This window comes from Lipotes vexillifer, unplaced genomic scaffold, assembly GCF_000442215.2.
Source record: "Lipotes vexillifer unplaced genomic scaffold, Lipotes_vexillifer_v1.1 scaffold582, whole genome shotgun sequence".
Lineage (NCBI taxonomy): Eukaryota > Metazoa > Chordata > Mammalia > Artiodactyla > Lipotidae > Lipotes > Lipotes vexillifer.
In genome coordinates, this window is record NW_006799183.1 from 792,200 (window position 1) to 812,410 (window position 20,211).

The following is a 20,211-nucleotide window of genomic DNA, read 5'->3' on the forward strand; positions in this document are numbered from 1 at the left end:
AAATGAACTAACATATTAGATAAATATTTACCTTATTTACTTAAATTTAACATGCTTTTATATACCATTGACAAAGAAGAAAATGTTGCCCGTTAATAGACACATTGTTTTTATGACCATATATTGTAGAATGTATCCCTATTTCAAATATGTTGAGATATGAGGGAAAAAATCAGTATTAATAGTATGCTAGGATGTACACAACTTTTTATAAAGTAATAGTGCTGTCAATAAATAAAATTGAGAGGGACCAAAAGTGTGGGAAGGCTAGGACTTGTCATAATCTTAAACTGTGTACTTTGAATAAGTCTTCCTTGAGAAAGGGACATTTAACCAAAGAGTTGAAAGTGGTTGAAACTAAGCCTCGTGGGGATTTGGCAAAGTATCTTCAGGCAGGGGGAGTAGCCAGTTGCGAACCGGTTTTATTTCAGGACAGAAAGGCAATGAGCATTAAGAGCGGCTGCGTGGAGTTTGCAAGAGGGAGAGGAACGTGACAGGAAAATACTGCAAAGTCAGAACACTTATGGTTTTGATGTGCATTCAAGAGACTGGTTTTTAATCTGAGTGACGCTGGGAGCCGATTGAGCATTTTAAGCAGAGACGGGATGTGACTTAACTCGTAAATGTGAAGTTGGGGATACACAAAAACAGGAATAATACTGTTAGGCAGGGTTACTAAAAAAATAAGAATAATAGTTCATAAATCTCTATCAAGTGTTTACACAAATCGTGGAAAAATATGTTAGAAAGACAGAGGAATAGTAAAAAATTCTCCTGGCACCCCTGGATGCATTTCAAAGTGACAGCTATTGCAGGTGCTCACGGAGCTGTGCTCTGTACCTACGGGCACATGACCAATCTTTGGAATTAGGACTCTGAGGGAAAACACAGCCAAGATGAAACGTACTAAAAGGACTCTAGGGAAGACAATGATGGATCACGTCTGGGCATAGGTCAGATACCATTCTAATGGAAGAATAGCCCCTGGGTGGGATTATTCAAATCAGTAAGGAGAAAGTGGAAAATATTTGTTTGAACTGTGAATGCTTTTGGCAGACCCAGATGCAATATTTTCAAATCTCTCACGGTGACAGATCCCCCAGGACTATATATAAAGAAATACATGAGAACAAAAGTGTGTGGGCCAGAAAGCAGAGAGCAATAAACACGAAGGAAGACCCTTGTTTCTAGCACACTGTCCTACCAAAGGAAAAAAAGAGCCAGATGAAGTGGCTGATCCCTCCTGAAAGAAATAATGGAACAATTAAGAACAAGAGAGCATGAGAAACAGGGAGACACGTAGCAGAAATAAATACAGCACAAGGTCTCAAAACTTTCAGACTGAGGACATGAAACACTGTGGAGCTCACGGGAGGTTTAGGTCGGCAGTAGCCCCCAAAGGCACACTCTCCAAAAACATTCATCTCATTTTTTGTTTCAGAATCAGCTAGAAGATATATGCCAGCTAAAACAGTGTGGGGCTTTGGTGTAATCCCTATGGATCTGGTTTCACAAATGCAAGTAATTCCATCAGGGCACTGGGTCCAAAAACGCCTGTTCCCAAGGGCAATATGATTGTCTTGACATTGTTTTTCTGAGAAAGGGGACACTGTACGGTTTGCTCTTTCTCCCAGAAGGTTTATGAGTACTGGGCTCTTGTGGCAAAATCAGGCTAGATATACACTAAATGTACTCCCTCCTTTCTGAGCCCAGTCCCAGTTTATCTCTCTCAGGCTCCTCCACAATAGAATGTACTAATTGTGAGTCCTGATAAGCAGCACAAGTACTGTCTGCCACCACAAGGCCCGCCCTATGAATCTCCGAGGTGATCCTTCCCGTGTGGTCTCTTTCACTGTCTGTCAAACACAGACGATCCAGTGGAGGGCTCCAAGGCCTTGGGGAAGTGATTCCAAAACTATCTGTGGTGCTGAAGATATTTTCCCTCTTCCATTTCTATAGTTACCAGAAAATAAGACCCCTTTCATAGATGATGTAGCAGTATGAATTTACTGGAAAAATTTTAAAGATTACTCATAATTTCTATACTTTATCTCATCACCAGGTAACAAACAGTTCGCAGACTGAAGCAAGGACATTCCGTAGCACTATCTCATATGATATTATGGACCGCAGCGAGACTGATCCTGGATCACTGGATGGCTGCATCAAACAGAGCCCCCCATAAACCCACAGCTGGACTGCAGTAGAAATGAGAATCAACGTGATAAATGAAGGTAGGATGTTGGTTAAACTACCGGAATAAACAGAGCAACAGTACTGTCAGTGGCTTAAATAAGATATAAATCCTGATATGTGGTCATAAAGGGGTATGGTGGCTTCATAGTGTGGACGTGGATTAAGCTGTTTTAACACAGAACCAAATACTTTGGCTTAAACAAGACATAAGGCCTTGTAGGTGGCCAGATGATGGTTGGGTAACTTGCTCTCATTGCATACTTGACGTATTCATTTCCTTTTGCTGCTGTAACATGTTACCATAAATTTTGTGGCGTTAAGCAACACAAATTTATTTTCTTACATTTCTAAATGTCAGAAAACCAAAATAAGTTTTACTAAGGTGCCAGTAGGGTTGGTTCACTTTGGAAGCTCTAGGGGAAACTCCACATCCTTGCAATTTCTGGTTTCTTGGGCCACTTACATTCCTTGGTCTGTTACTCACTCATCAAATCTCTCCAACTTCTTGCCTCTGCCATCACATCTCCTAATTTCTTCTTTGACTTCCTTGCCTCTCTTGTATGAGGACCTTTATAATTATACTTAGAGCCTACCAGAATAATATCCTTATCTTGAGAACCTTAACTTAATCACGTATACAAGTCCCCTTTGCCATTTAAAGTAGCATTCTCACGTGTTCCAAGGATTAGGATGTGAATGGCTTTTGTTAAGACATTTTCAGCCTACCACACCCAGGCATCTTCTATTTTAGTTCTGCAAACATCAAAGCATGACTTTCTCCAAATTAAAAATAGCTCCCCGGGCTTCCCTGGTGGCGCAGTGGTTGAGAGTCCGCCTGCCGATGCGGGGGACGCGGGTTCGTGCCCCGGTCTGGGAGGATCCCACGTGCCACGGAGCGGCTGGGCCCATGAACCATGGCCGCGGAGCCTGCGCGTCTGGAGCCTGCGCGTCCAGAGCCTGTGCTCCGCAGCGGGAGAGGCCACAACAGTGAGAGGCCCGCGAGAAACAGTTAAAAGAGGAAGGGCAGGCACATAGCTTTCCTATTTTGGTCATAATTCAGACAGTAAATGCATTAGTTACCCTCACATTCCATTGGCCCAAAATGTGTCACAGGACAACATCTAGCTTCAAAGAGATCTGGGAAAGGTAGATTTTGGTGGGTGGCCTTAGGCCTGCTAAAACTGATCTTTTCTTACTAAAGAAAACTAAAGAGAATTATTTGGAAGATAAAAATCAAGTTTTCTCCACATATAGTGACAAAACTAACCTATTTGTGTGTGGGTTTGATCAATTAAATATAAGTTATTTAATCTTGGACAGTTGATACAGAAAGAGTCGTATCTTTCCACAGTAAAACCAACTTTTTTTTTTTTTTTCCTGTCATTCTCCTTCCTTCATATACTACTGAGTGCCTGCTGTGGTTTTGGACAGAATTAAAGTACTGAACTCTGAGAACAAAGAAGTATTACTTGTAATTTCTAAGTTTACTTGATATTTTCTTGATGTTGTCTACATTAACCATATCCACTAACTTTCAGAACTTTTACAAATGAGGGTCATAAGAAAACATGCCTTTAACTAATGTAACCAATCAGGTTTTTAAGAATGGTTCCTATGAGGTATAAGACCATGATGGAAATTAATGAGATAAACCCTCTGCCACAGATAAATAGAATACACAGGAAACAACAGTTACCTAATATTGGACGCCAGCAGCAGAGGACTATGGTTCCTGAAATAAGGCAAAAAGGAAAAATGTGGGATGAGCTGTAGAACTGCCTCAGCTAGCAGCCAAAAGGCATTTGGTTGATATTGATGCAGAGAAGGGGAAGTGAAAGTTCTCAATGAACTAAAGATAAAGATATTGGAATTCAGGAAAGCTTGGCAGCTGGAATTTGCAGGACAGAGTACCAAAAGGGAGAGAAATACGTTGAGAAAGAGCTCCAGGAATCTTAATAGGGTTCTTCGGGGTCTTTGGTTCAATGCATAGCATAAAACTTCACAAAGTCAGGCAAAATTCGATTACTATAGCAAGAAATAAAACCAGGGAGCTATAATTCTAAAAGTTCCAAGAGCTTACATAGTGGTAGGTGACATATGAGTTGGATTAATCAGACTTCAGACTGGAGAGACTTAACTGAAAAACCAGATTGGAGAGCTCATAGAGACTCCAGAAATAATGAATCTTAGAAGGTTAATGAAAAAATTCTAGTATAAAGGCTACTCTAGAAATAATCAAAGAGAGTTTAAAAAACTCTAAAGTATGAAACTGATATACAGGTAAATTAATGTCAAAACAAAAATCAATACTTCTCAAAAGTATCCCGCAAATCTCTCTCAACAATTTTCACCATCCAATTTAAAAATACTTTAACAGACATGAAGAGAGAAAATTAGACTCATATGCAAATAAAAATTAGTCAATAGAGACAATTTCAGAGATGATGAAATTAGCAAAAAAAATTCTTTTTAAATATCTGGCATGAAAAGATTGAAAGATTTAAAGGAAAACATGAAAAAATGGGGGATAAATGCAGATCATAAAAAATAAATGGTAGTCCTAGAGTTGAAAATACAATAATCTGACATAAATTTCAAAAATACTCTGGTTGGGATTAATAGCAGACTAGACACGTACAAAAATGATTTGTGAACTTGAAGTCAAAGCAACAGAAACCGTCTGTACTGAAGTACAGTAAGAACAAAGATTGAAGAGAAAAAATGAACAGAGTTTAGTGGTCTATGTGAAAAGAGTAAGCAATAACACGTATTGGTAATTGGATCCCTAGTGGAGGGAGAGAGCAGAATCCTGTTTGAAAGGAATTGACAATGTATTTTTCCAAATCTGTTGAAAAACGTATACCAAAAATTCAAGTTGAGCAATCCCTGCAGGATAAATCTAAGTAGAGAAAAAAAGACCCAAGGCATATCATAATCAAATTGCTGAAACCCACTGAAAAGGAGAACATTGCAAAAACAGAAGAGAAATAGAAAAAAAAAAAAAAACTAGAAATAAGAATTTTCATTAGAAATCATGAAAGCCTGAAGGTAACAGAATAACATGTGAAAAGTGTTGAAAGGAAACAAAAAGGAAAACTATCTGCTCCAAATTCAATATCCAGCAGAAATAATTCTTTAATGAAGAAAAAATTAAAATATCTTTAAATAACAAGGGCTGAGAAAATGTATCAGGAGCAGATATGAATTTCACATTGTTACATAATGTTTATTGGGCTAAAGGAAAATTCAGAAATTTGGATTTACATGAAAGAATGAGGGGAATTAGAAAGAATAAATGTAAAAGTCTTGTTTTCTTGTGTGTTTTCTTAAATTCTTTGAAAGATATTTAACCATTTAGAGCAAAAATAACACAATGTATTATGAGGTTTATAACACATATAGAAGTAAAATATTTGACAATATTACCACAATGAATGGAAAGAAGAGAGATCAATGTATACTCTATTAAAGTTCTTATTTTATACTTGAAGTGGTAAAATATCTGAAGATACATGGCAATACGTTAAAGTTGTATATTGTAAACAAAGCTTTCACTTGCACCTTAAGATATCAACAAAAAGCCATAGCTAATAAGTTAACAGTGGAGAAAAAACAGAATTCTAAAAGTTATGTAATCCAACAGAAGGCAGAATACAAGGAAATAATGAATAGAGAACAGATGCAACCATTTGAAAACACATAGCATGAGGGCACACTTAAATCCAGTGAGAATCAGCCCAGGAGAGAGATGCTGAAGTTCTCCCAAAACTATGAACTTCAAGAAACTGCTTCACCGAGAGGAAACAAAACAAGAAATTAAGGAGGGACATGACTGTTTAGATTTTACTTGTCCTTAAAACTTTCAGACTTTCTTTAGACTTTATGTCACAAGGGCAGAAGAATTTACTTTTGGATATTAATTACTTTGGACCAATTTCATTGTAACTTTAATCTTTGAAGTATTATTTCTCTCTGGGAATTTAATAATTAGATTATCTATTAAAATGTGAGCATGTCTATGCTCTCACTATTGCGTAACTGGAGTATCTTGATATCACGATTTAATCTAATTGCAGAAGCTCTGAAGAGCTCTGTTAAACAGTGTAACTGCACATAATTTAGCATGGGAAATAATAGAAAGAATCTTTAGGCCTTGGAGTTAATGAGGTAATGTACTGTTCTATCATATTTAAAAAGCTTCTGGAAGCAAACATATAGTGCCCACCAGTAGCTCTCGGGGGGGAGATACAAAAGGGAAGCAACAGTCATTAAGTTAAGGACACCCCTTAAGTATGAGTGTCCCCAAATTCAGCTCTGAGAAAAGAAGTTAGGTTCAGATGGTTGATTTGGGAAGTGATCCCAGGAAGCACAAGCTAAAGAGTAGGAAAAGTACGACAGAGGAAAGAAAAATAGCACAAAAAAGGGTTAATTCCGGTGAGGACACTGAGGATTCAGGTACAATGCACCTGAGAATCTTCCCACTGAGGAGCGGGTGCTGGGCTTCTTACCCATTGACTCGTGTCCCTCATTGGTTAAGGACTGGCCCTGGGGGCATTCAATCCCTGGCACAACTGGGCTACCTGAAGTGAGGCTGATAAAGCTTCTTGTGTCAAATAAAGTCCTCAGGAGAGTGGAAGAGAGACAAACTCCTGCATGACCAGCCGTCAGGGGATGTCCACCACAGCTGAGGAGGCCCGAGTGGGGCTTGGAGCAAATCATCAAGATTGAGGGCAAAACTGATTTGATACATGTCGGAATATGCTTATTTTAAAGTCAAAATTAAGAGAATAAAGCTGGAGAATCTGAGGAAGGACATATACTCCTGCTTCACATGTTTCTGGGGAATCAAATTGCTGGACCAGTAGTTCTCCAACTTTATCATCAGTCATCAGGTGGGTTTATAAAACACAGATCATCCTACCTCATGACCGGATCCTCTGATTTAGTAGGTATGGGTGAACCCTGAGAATTTGCATTTAAAAACAAGAGACAAATGAACTTACTTATAAAACAGAAATAGACCTACAGACATAGAAAACAAACTTACGGTTGCCAAAGGGGAAAGGGGATGGGAGGGATAAATTAGGAGTTTAGGATTAACAGATACACACTACTGTATATAAAACAGATAACAAGCACCTACTGTAGAGCACAGGGAACTATACTCGATACCTTATAATAACCTATAATGGGAAAAGGATCAAAAAAGAATATATATATATATATATATATGTATGTATATATGTATAACTAAATCACTGCTGTACACCTGAAACTAACACAACATTGTAAATCAACTATATTTCAATAAAATGTTTAAAAAAAATAAAATTAAAATTAAAAATAAAATAAGTTGCTCATGCTACTTGCTCAAAAACCACAGTTAGAGAATCACTGAGCCAGAGTGACCCTCAAAACTTCTCTCTCTTATCCTTTAGTAACTCACAGTGGGAAGAAGAGAGAAGAGGCACTCGGCCTTTTGCTTCCTGCTTTCCGGACCTTACTGCCTGCAGGAAGGTTATATTCCCATTTGTGCTTTGTCCTTGCTGAAAGCTTAGCGGGGAAGGCTGCCTGAAACTGAAAGTTCAATTCTATGATGCATGAAGAAGCAGACCACTGTTGCTCCAGACTTAAGCCATTTTTTCTAAAAAGCTTTATCAGTAAGAAGATGATGCCTTGATGTCTATATGGCTAGCTGCAAATGATGTTTCCAAATTCTGAAGGAGAAAAATAGAGGTGTTCTACATAGACATCTTATAGAACCAGAAATTTTGTGCAGAAGTTTCTGACATGAGTAGAAAAACAAATCCACTTGATATTACGTGTGAGGTCTTAAACAAAAGAGGGAGAAATAACAGCATGCATACGGGTTTTTTTTTTTTTTTTTTAATATGAACGAGCTTTCTGCCCAGAGGGTAGTGTAAACACTGAATGACTTTTAACATTTCATACATTCTGTATCCTAAGCTGAAGATCTAAAGCCAAATTGCTTTATGTAAAAAGAAAAAGAAAAGCATGAAATGAATTCCACTGGTAGAGTCAAGCTCCTTTGATTTATACATAATGTTTCTTCTGACAAGGACACAGAAGCACTCTCATATTTCAATAACCTAATTTTGCATTCTTTGAAAAGAAAAAGGGCTATTGATAGACTTTTATTTGGCTCGCACCCAGGGATATTTAAATAGACTTTGAACTTCAAAAACACTCTTTAACAAATTCCAGTGACTTGTGGTATTTGCAGAGCTTTTTATGGTAATCAATAATATATTTTATTTTTATAGCTAATTGACAAATTGTTAAGATAAATATGTTAAATTCTCTATGGAAACCTGATTTTCTAAAGGTCTTTTTAACCTTTTCTGAAAAGTGGATAGAAATTGAAAAATGAGTTAAACTAGTTTCCGAGATTTATTGGGTCCATAAATGTGCTATTTGTCTATCTAATTTGCATTTTCTCACGTGTTCATTGTATTTTTCAGGGTCACAGCTCCTTCTCAACTATTCTTTTGTTATGGGCCTGTAACTGTTCTGAGTGACCTCAAGTTTACTAGACTTATTTATGCACAAAGCGTACATTTAAAGTTATTATGCCAAATATAAACGATAAAACCAAAGGAAAGGGAAACACCAAGAAAAGAGACAAATCACTTAATTTAGCAAATGACTTGTAGGGCTGCTGTTTTATAGCTAATCCTACCCTTTCTAAACATTTTACTATGAAGTGATAAACACAACTAGTTACCTACCCAGTATTTATTCTCACCTCCCTCCCTTCCTTCTAAATAGCTGAGCGTTTCATCGTTGTGAATGGCAAACCCCAAGGTCAAAGAAGCATCTTTAGCAATCTCTGCATTTAGGGGGTCAATGGCAGTTATTGCCAGCACTTCCTTTAAAGTTCTTTTAAAAGTGGGCTCTCAGGTGTCAGGCAGTATTCTTCCTTCCTCTCGATTACTTTTTCCCTGCTGAAATGTGAAAATGCCGGCTGGAATTTTCACCTCCATTTGGAAAACACTGAGAAAGGAAACAATGTTCTAACCACAAACAGCGGAGCATAGGATAGTGATGACACTGCGGGGCTGCCATCCTGAGCCACACCATCTGGGCTTCTTTTACACATAAGAACACCACACCGGTATCTTCTTTAGGCCCCTGTTATTTGGGGTGTCTGTTACAGCAGCTGAAGATAATCTCTTACCGATCCACGCATAATACATTTTCTACCCAGGTCTTTGGCCTCTTCAAATAGGTTTAAATATTAAAAACGATCCCTGAAATATACTTATTGTCTTCCCTAGTTGATAAAAATGCAGTAGAACAAGGCTGGTTGCTTTTTATCGGTTGTGGTTGAATCTGATGAATTCGTGTTAGTCTATACTTAATTTCTCCCTCTCAGCTAAGGCAAGCACACTGGCAAGTCAGATTTAGAAGAACAGCTGGGCTGTCTAAACATCTGTCAAATCTTAGTGGTCCATATACTCCTTTATATATGCTTGACCTAAATAAAAGTATTTCTTATAAACAGATATTGCCAGATGCCTTCAGAAAATGTTTTGAGGGAAGGTTTTACATTTCTTTCTCTCTAGTACCTCATTCTAGTAGTATTTGACCAACTTGGATACCCCAGTCAGTTTTTCACTTCGTTCCTCATTTCTCATGGTCTCACATCTTTCCTTACCTACAACTTTCCTTCCCTTACCTACAACTTTCCTTCCCTTACCATTTATTCTGTGTTCTATCATTATAATCATTCTCCTGTAAATGTACTTAAATTTATAATGTCTCTCTCCTACGTACTCATGTGACAAAATAAGATGTTGGTAAACCCAAATTTCCTCTTTCTGTGATTACAAATTCGCAGCCAACCACAACAGAAAGAGAACATACTAATATATATCATTTCAAGAACACCCAAAGATGTGCCCAACATTCCAACTACATACTGCTATTTTTATAACCCTACCTCCCTACAACTTTTCTCCTCAAATTTTTATAACCCTACCTCCCTACAACTTTTCTCCTCAAATCACTAAAGCTCTCACAAACTGCCCACTTTCAATAGTTGGTACAGTAAGTCCCCTACCTACGAACCTTCAAGTTACGAACTTTCAAAGATGTGAGTGTGCGTTCACATGTCCAATCACACAAGTTAGTTCAGGTGTCTGGCGTACACTGTCACATAAGTGCATCCTCTACAAGTAGCTGTGCTTTTGTGTACTTTACTGTACAGGACTGTATACAGTACAGTAGCACAGTATCTTTATTTCAAGATCAGGATGTCTGGAAGCAAGTATAAAAGCAGCGGTGAAGTGGCTGGTACTGCTAAGAAGCGCCAGGAATTGGAGGCCCAGAGAAAGGATGAAGAGAGACAAGAGGAAGCAGAAGTAACTGAAGAACCGAAGAGATTCACGACGCAGGAAATGGCAGGGGATTTTCTTTATTGCAAGAGGATGACTTCATTGAACTTGCTGTGTAACGTGAGGAGCTTACTGATGAAGACCTGATGGAACTGGAGGCCCACAGAAAGGACAAAGAGAGACCAGAGGAAGAAGTAACTGAAGAGATTCACGACACAGGAAATGGCAGGGGATTTTCTTTATCTGAGGAGGCACTGTGAGTTTCTGAGGCACAGGACCTGAACGTAGAACGGTACACGAAGGTCGCAGCAGCCGTTCAGAATGCAATCCAGTGCTACCGTGTTATCTATGATGAGAAAAAAAAGAGCTGCTATCCAGACATCACTGGATCGTTTTTTCAAGAGGGTAGACAGAACTGAATCCAGCAAGGAACCAGAACCTGTGCCATCAACGTCAGGCGTGAGTGAAGTTGCAGCTGGCCCTCCGCCTCCTGTTGCTGACGATCCTTCAGCTCTGCCATCTCCCACCTCCTCTGCCCCCTCCAGTCAGTAACTCTTCTCGCCTGTTCACTCCATGCCAGCCCCTGGATGCCAGCTGTTGTGCTGGACTGCTGTACTTTGCAAGGTGCTGTACTGTAAGACTAAAACATGTTTTCTATTTTTTGTGTTGTTTTTTATGTATTATTTGTGTGAAAAGTATTATAAACTTATAAACCTATTACAGTACGGTACTATATAGCCGACTGTGTTCGTTGGGTCCCTAGGTTAACTTTATTGGACTTACAAACAAACTGGACTTACGAATGTGCTCTTGGAATGGAACTCGTTTGTATGTAGGGGGCTATTCCTCATGACGCTGAAACAATCCAAGCAACGCAAAGAGGATTTCCTCATGCTCCCACCCTGAGCATCTGCTCCCAAACTGTCTGTCCTCCTCCCTGTTTCAACAGATTAACTATCAATCTTCCAAAGAACAGCCCTTCCATCTGTGTACTAGATTATATCAACTTTTTAAAGACTTGATGACTGCAATTTTCCCCTTTTTCTCTTATATGAGCTGCTTTTCATTTTTACTGGACTATTCACATCAACATAAAAGATAATCACATCTGCAAAAGGAAATTCCCTCTCTCGACCCCAAGTGACTCTCCACTTACTGCACAGTTCTCTCTCTGTTCACTTTCAACAAACATAATATCCTTGCTCCTCTTTCCAAACCCCATCCCTTCACAGAAACATTTATACCAAGGATTTCAAAGCAGATTAAATGTAGTAGGAGGTAACAGGAAGAGATTGGTTTCACTCCCAGGTTTAGGGATCTTTGTTCCTGGGAAAAGGAAAGCACCGGTGCTTAGTCTAGGCAATCACTGTTAATATTGAATCCCTCTTAATTAATTCATAACCTAAGCCTGGAGCTGGAGGAGAGGCGGCACTGTTTCTGAGACCTCATTACGCCTTTATTCTCATATTCCATCTTCAGAAAAACCTGAGATCAGAGTAAACAGTTAATGCACAGGAAGGATGAAATAGGGACACCGCACTTCCCCAGCACCACTCAAGGCACATCTTACAACATAAACGCCTGCAGTTTGGCTCAAAGCCTTCTTCCTGGGCTTTCCAGCTGGAGCATATGGCAAATGAATGACTTGTGTAAGAAACCTACATCAGACGTGACTGCGGAGCAGACCCTCAGAAGAGCATCCATTTAGAATGGTTCCCATGCTCTACCATGCATCAAAATTCCCTGAGAAGCTTATCAAAATGCAGATTTCAAATCAAATTTCCAGACAGTGCTGTTGAAGCTCAGGTTCTAAATTTTTGATATTTTTTCCTGTGGCTCTGATGCAGGTAGAACATGGACCCTGCACTGCTCTACAAACTAGCTAGAACTCTAGTGTGGTAGGTACTTAGACTGGACAAACAAGGGCTAGGAGTGAGGATGAGAGGGAAAAGACAGAACTTTTGGTTAGCCAAGCACAAAATTGGAGAATCTTTCTCCCTAACTTAAAAAAAAAAAAAAAAACACCACCTCAAAGCATCAGTTTTGTCAATTAGGCCATTAGCCAGTAAAAATCACCGCAAAGAGGGAGACAAGGGCCAGGCTGCCTACAACCACCAGTTCGCCATGGATGCAGCACCCAGATCGGGAACATCCCACACACACTCCTGTCCTCCCAAGACTGAGTCCTCTGGGACAGTTGCTATCTCTGAACATCCAACTCCAAACATCTGAGACCACTGGGAACAAGCCTCACCTCCTTCACACTTTGTCTGTTGTATTCACTGGTTTCTGTGAAAGCCCATTTCCAAGCCTTGACCCATGTCTAGCTGACAAATGGATTTGCACCAGAAACCAAAACCTAAATCTGCTTCTGTAGAGTGTCAACAATACTCAAACTTTGCCAGAGCTGCTAAGTCTTTGCTCAAAACCCTCCAACCCCACTTTTAGCAGAAGTTAACATAAATCTCTAAGTTAAAGGGTCCAGAAATAAGAAAGGAAGGTGCCAACAACAACAAAAAAACAAATGGAACTAGCTGGGACCAAGATGGGAATAAATCTGACCTCCAACAGACCCTCAATCCCATTGTATGCTGATTTTCCTACATTAGCATATTCAGTGACACGCCTACCGGTGGCCATGACTAGACACTAAGGACCAAAAGAAGAGAAAAAGGGGGTGGCACCCCTCTCCCTCGAAAAAGCACTGCCCCTTCCCCAGTAAACTAATGCACATAACTCCCCATCATTAGTCTCATTCCTCCTCCGTTTGCCTTCACTCTTTAAAATTAATTCCTTTTGCCAGGTAGGCAAGAAGTTGATCTGGGAACTTAGTTCCTGCTTCTCCATTCTTTGGTCACTGAATAAAGCTTGCGCTTTGTCAATTTCAGCTGCAGCTTCATTATTGGCTGCTTGAACAAAACAGAAAAAGAACCTTCCCCTAAAGAATCCAAAAAAAGAGTGGATATATGTATATGTATAACTGATTCACTTTGCTGTACACCTGAAACTAACACAACATTGTAAATCAACTCTACTCCAATAAAAATTTTTTTTAAAAAAAGAACCCTGCCCTGCCAGGTAGGGGGAGCAGAGTCTATATGACTTAATTCAGTAACAAAACCATTTTCAAACTTTTTTTCCACTCTCCTCTTAATTCATTCCAGTCACACTAGCCACCTTGCTGTTCCTACAGAAAGCCAAGTAAGTTTCTGCCTCCTTTTTGTAAACCATAGAGTAAATTAATGTATATATGTGTATGGAAATTAATTAGTGTGTATTAATGAAGCATACATACAATCCTATTATCAATTCAAGTAAATAACTAAAATGTGAATTAAGTCAGAAATAAAACAAAGCACTGATTGTAAGATTGATATCAGCCTACTTGGCCAATGCTAATAGCCATTAAATTAATTATTGAGATTATAAAACTTTGTACATAAATAAGTTTTCTATATCACTAATAAGATCAACTAAACATCTGATCTCACTAAAAATTTTAAATGCTTCATTTTTTCAGTTTCTAAAATTTATACAGTTGCCTAATTGTTAATATTCTAAAGTTGAAAAAATAGCTTAAATTTTTAATTTTCCAGTCAGAATGAGTTACTCTGTAATGTTTCATGATGAGAAAAGTGGTACAAATTTATTATACTTACTTACTCACTTTTTTATAATTGGAAGGGTTTTACACTAACAGTAAGTCCTGAAACTCAAAATGAAGCCTTCCTAGTCAATTGTGACAGTCTCTGAATACCTACTGAAGCAAAAAGCAATTAAAACACCCCCACATTTCTTACCATTCACTTGAAAGATGTGAGTCTGACAGATGTGTTCATAGCCCTCTGCATAGCAGGTGTAATTGCCCATGTGAGTTGTGGTGACCTTGGTAATATATAAGGATCCATCATCTCCAAAGTCCTATAGAAAAAAGTAAAATTAAATAAAATTAGCTGTTTTTACTTAAAATGTATTTCAACAATTCACTTTTTAAAAAAATGTACTCAGGAGCAAAGTAAATTAAAATATTATCTTTAAATTATCAAAATGATCACTGTTAGTTCTATAAAGTTGCAAGATTTTATAGGCTGTAATTACTATTTTCTCAAGACAAGTTTTGTTTAAAAAGTATAATCTCAGTATTTATTTGAAATATATGAGCTTATATAAAATAACTGAATTTTCACATATTTATTCTAATTCAGTTTACATTTTAATGAGTAAAGGTATAAAATATTTTTCTTATTTATAGTTAAAACAAATAGCTCTTAACTACATTCTTCACATTTTTAATTGTCTATTAAGTTTTATACCCTTTAATTATATCTTTACCTAGGAAAAAAATATTAAAACAGTGTGGTTTCAGACATAAAATTTATAGCCGTATCAGTAGAACAGGATTTTTAAAGCCTCCCAGAAATAATCAGTACATTAGCTAAAATAACCATGGCATTTCAAATTTATGGGGGAAAATATGCATAACCATTTTAGAAAAAAGATGTAAAAATCCTGTGCTGTTTATCAAAATCAAATCCAAGAAGCACCTCTGGAAGAGTAAAGACCAGAAAATCTTCTCTTTCATAAATGGAATGAACACACTGGCAAAAATTGTCATAATCAACTTATTCAGAACTTTGGAAATAGACAAAGGCTCACACCAGCGCACACAGCATTACTGGAAAAAGTGGCTCAGTTTCAGCAAGGACAGCGAGGCTGGTGGCTTCCCTCTCTTCAGAGCTGCACGGAAGCCTTGGACCACCAGCTTCGTAACTCTGCTACAGCAGTGAAAACTATCATCCTAGCAGACCCTGGAGAGAGAAGAACGGGTTTGAAGCTCCTCCAAGACCCCATCCTCAGAGAATCGTCACAATCTGACCTACATGGCAGCTCCCTGAAAATTTCCATTTTCATGAATTCGTTTTATTTGAGCAAGACTTAGAGTCCATACGTTTCTGACTCCATATGCTTCTGACTTTACCTATATTCACACCATGTGCATTTCTGTTAAAAATAGCTTCCCTCTAACTGATACTCGCTACAGATTAATTACAATAACAAAAAATGACTATGGGGCTATTGAATATGGACCTCAAAATGATGAAAATGTTCTCCTGGTCAAGAAAGAGACAGACAGAGAGAAGAAGAGAGAGAAAAAGAAACGGGGGAGAAGAATGAGAATGAGGAGCAGGAGGAGGCTGGGGAGGAAAGGGGAGGGAGCTTCGGGGGTGAGGGGCGAGAGGAGGTGGGTCAGGAGGGAGGGAGAAACATACTGTACATTGGCCATCAGATTATTTAGCTGATGAATAATATTGTCCTAATGATTATCAAATAAAATAAAATTCCTCCATATCATACTATATGAGATTGATCATACCACATTTCTGCAGCTCCCAGGGGCATCTCATGGACTTACAGGAAAAGCCTCACGCCCTGCGTGATAGGGAAGAATTTGCAGATTAAACCCTAACAAGGACGTCACTGAGTGACACCGATTTGTGACAGCATCCCTTGCATCACCACGGGCTACCGTTAGAAACAGGGCTCCTGGGTGAGCACTTAGGCTAGAGAACAGAAACACCAAACAGCAAGGCCACACTGTCCCTCAGGTTAACATTAAGGCAGGGACTTGACACACAGCTGGGTATAATATGAGAAAAAGCCAAACCTCTGCAGAAATCAGTTCAGGATGATTAGAGTTAAAGAAATTTTGAGAAAGACTATGAGCCAAAAAGAATTCTTGACAACCTGAAATGTCATAGGAAGACACCTAATGAGCACAAGGCAGACAATCACACAGGACGTGCATGTACCAGAAAGATGCCTCACAAGCAGAACAGACCAGGGACACCAAATCAGAACAGAGATGAATCCCCTCACGGGACAAGAATAACTGGAAATAATCATAAAACCCCAAAGTATATCTCATATTTGTAATTACGCTTAAATTCATTTATGCCAAACTGCACATAGGTCTTTTAAAGTCTATTTTCAAATAATACTTTTTAAATTATTCATAAAACTTGAAATAAACAACTTTTCCACGTGTTTTCCTGTATAGCTACCTAGAAAGCTTGGCCCTTCCCAATCTACTATAATCCAGATTCCTTCACCAAATGATGTGAAAATTTTCCAAGAATATAACCTTGAGAATGTTTATTAAAGTATCTTATTTTGTTATCTGTGTTATTCTGTAATATGAAATCCTTTTAATGTAGATACGCTCTAAATTAACATATTGTGTGATCTCTTCTAATCTACATATCATTTCTTACTTTTTCCTTTCTTCCAAGTAGAAGCAAAATCTTCCAGCCTCAATTTCTTTCAATACACAACTTTATAATCACCTTTTCAAACAGCATTTCTGAATAAGCAAGATTGTCTCACCACTTTGCATGAAGCATGGATTGTTTCACTATACTTATTATAAAACTCAATATTTATTGAGCACTTAAATGTCAGGCACTGTGATAAATAATTTAAATAAATTATCAGATTTTATCCTTTAAGCAACCTTTTTAAAATGTACTACTATTAGCCCCATTTTATATATAAGAAAACTGAAATATGCTAATGTTAAGCTTGGGCTCATCTGAGGTCACCAACTACTATGGTCTGGATGTTTGTGTGCCCCACCCAAAGTTCATCTGTTGAAATACTAAAGCCTAATGTGATAGTTGGCCTTTGGGGGGGTGATGTGGTTGTGAGGCTGGGGCCCTTAAGAACAGGATTAGTGCCCTTATCCTACAGAGATTTGAGGACATGGGAGAAGATTCTGGATATTAATCGAGAGGGTGGCCATCACCCAGAATATTAATGTGCTGGCACCTTGATCTTGGACTTAGCCCTAGAACTGTGCGAAATACATTTTTGTTGTTTACACCACCAAGACTTGGTCTTTTGTTATAGCAGTCCAACAGAGTAAGACACCAACCAAAGTAAGGGATCGGAGATTGGCATTCAAACAAATGGTCATACTCCAGAACTGAACCCTTGCTATTATGCAATTCTTAACCCATCTTCATCTTTCCTGATTCTCCATTATTTTAGCCAAACATAAAACTTACCTTTTGAGTTTTCGTTTAAATATGGATACATCAATCCTATGCCTTACCTCCATTCTGATTCAGCATTTCTAATCTTTTAATCTTTCATTTTCTCAGCATTTTTCCAATCTTAAGTAGATTAAACTAACTGTGTGATTTTGATGCTCAGCCATGGTTGAGAGTTATGTCCTTATGTAACAGATGCTCCCTGAATTTGGGGACAAAATCTTGCACTTATTCGGAACCCCCATTACACCTTTATAATCTTGCTGCCAATAGATTCTCCATAAATATTTCTTCAGTGATTAAATCTTTATGAACCTCTACACCATTAAAAAGTTGCCTCAGGGCACTAATGTCTGGAAATTCAATAGAAAAAACCTAAAACCATTTATTTTGTTGAGTTGACTACCTATATTATTATCAAAGCAGTACAAAAAGGAACTGTGGAAAAAAGGAAAATCTATAGCACACTTCTAAAATTTTGAAAATTGTATGGCTACTACTCATTGACCATAATCAGTGGTGTAAGAGTAATAATCGCAACGTTTAACAACCTATAGAGGACAGGCACTGATCAGTCAGAATGTATAAGGCAGTAAACATCAGGTATGACTATACCAGAATAAAACAGCTGAATTTTAGGCCTGTATTTACCCATAGGCATTTGTTATGATCCAAAAGATAAATCCCATCCATTAGAAAATCGTAAATTTCAAATTTAAGTTTATTTTCCTATTTCATATTATGTTCTTATTCATAGTTTTAAATTACGTGGTCCAAGTATTACTATACTTTAAGTGAGGTTTTCTATGTAATACACATTGCTTTGATATACACTGACATTAATCTCCTTTCTAATTCTGATTATGCTAGTATGCTTTTACTTTGTAATACTGTGAAAGCTATTTTCCTAGCTTTATATGTGTACAAAATATATTTTCATAAAATAGCAATAAAAGTAATTTAAGCAAACATCTACATATTGAAATTCACAAAAATACCATTATCTCATAATTTATGTGATTTTCTAAAAATTATGGAAGATTCTCACATCTATTTCCTTAGATATTTAATCTATCATCAATAAAAAGCACAGTGAAGTATAAAATTAAATAATATACATCCAATTTGGTAAATTCATTACTTTTAATACCTTTTTTCCTAAAGTAAAGAATTTCATGTATCAATTTAAAGAAATACAATAGAAAAGTAAACTAATATGAATTGAAATTTTTTTCCAAATTGATAAGCAAACAAAAAGTCAAGCAACTGCATTCTTTGGTAGAGAACCAAAATTATGAAAACTATGTGCAACAATATTATTTGATGGTATATGTAAACAGTTAGACTAATTATATTTTATTTCACTTGAGAAAATAACCCTGGCAAAAGTTTCCATTGATATAATAGTGAGTAATAAAAATAAGTAAAAATATCAATCACTTTTATGGAACAGCTCTTCAAGATGTTTCACATATATGCAGAGTCAGATTTGCCCGGAAGCTGACAGAGTTTAAGTTTCAGAGCCCCTCATCTGTACAAGCCCTTTCCAAGGGTGTGGAATGTGTTTATATGGTCATATATTTCTGTAAAATTTAAAAATGTATTTATAATTTTCTGTGACTTTTCTTATTTTAATTAATATCCTATTTTATAGCTAATTGTGATTTATAATTTGTATCCTATTTCTTAAATAGAACACCTTCAAAATGTAGGTTCTTTAAAACATCAAGATCTATAGAACTTTGAAATATATTAATTAACCATATTATTTATATTTTGACAATATGTTTTACACACAAAGAAACAGAAGTCAGAAGAGCTAACTTTTCTGTGGAGGCTAATAAGTTAATGATACAATATTCAGAACTAGGCTGTCTGGCTCTGCTTCTGAAGGTCCACACTTACAGACCGAGGTGTTTACATGGACGGATCTCCAAGCTCAATGTCACATATATATAGAATGCAGTACGGCTCAATTTACATAAAGTTCAAAACAGGCAAAAATAAACTGCGTGTTTTAAAGACAAATACATTTATGGTAAGAATAAAAAGAACTGGTTAACATATGACTCATGGTAGGAGTTATATCTAGAGTAGAAGGAAAATATAGTGGGGAAGAGCCTACAAGGGCTTCGAGTGTGTTTGTCATGTTACAGTCTTAAATGAGTATTGAGTCTATAATTATCCACATATTATTTTACTTTAAATTGTACCTATCTTATAGATACCCTCGGGCATGGGTAATATTGAAATATAAAAAGAAATTCAATAAAAAATCTGCTAGACATTAAATTGTGTATCTCGAAGTACACAGCTTCCCCTAAGTATATATATCAATAGAAATCTCAAAGTCTCTTTCTCGTTACTTTAAATAGACTGGAATTGCACTTCTTAATTTAATGGAATAAAAATAAAACATTTAGATTTTAAACTATATTTTTGTGTATTTCAAAAGAGAATAAATCCTTATTTTGGTTTTCTTAAAAATATTTATAACATAGTAACCAAAGGTACCCAGAATCCTGGTAACTTTTATGGAATTGGTTAATTAATGACATGTATTACAGAGTTCTGGCTCCATTTTGGGATAGATAGATGGAAAGAGTGTT

The 20,211-nt window shown here is 37.2% G+C and overlaps 1 protein-coding gene across 3 annotated transcripts in view; it reads right to left on the bottom strand.

Annotated features, from left to right (window-relative positions):
* The window catches only part of FSTL5 (follistatin like 5), a 651,623-nt gene that overhangs the window by 155,903 nt on the left and 475,509 nt on the right, over nucleotides 1-20,211 (bottom strand). For all 3 annotated transcript variants that reach the window (XM_007471501.1, XM_007471503.1, XM_007471502.1), the window contains exon 7: nucleotides 14,354-14,474. In XM_007471501.1, the coding sequence (XP_007471563.1) occupies nucleotides 14,354-14,474 (121 nt within the window). The remainder of the gene's footprint in view (nucleotides 1-14,353; nucleotides 14,475-20,211) is intronic.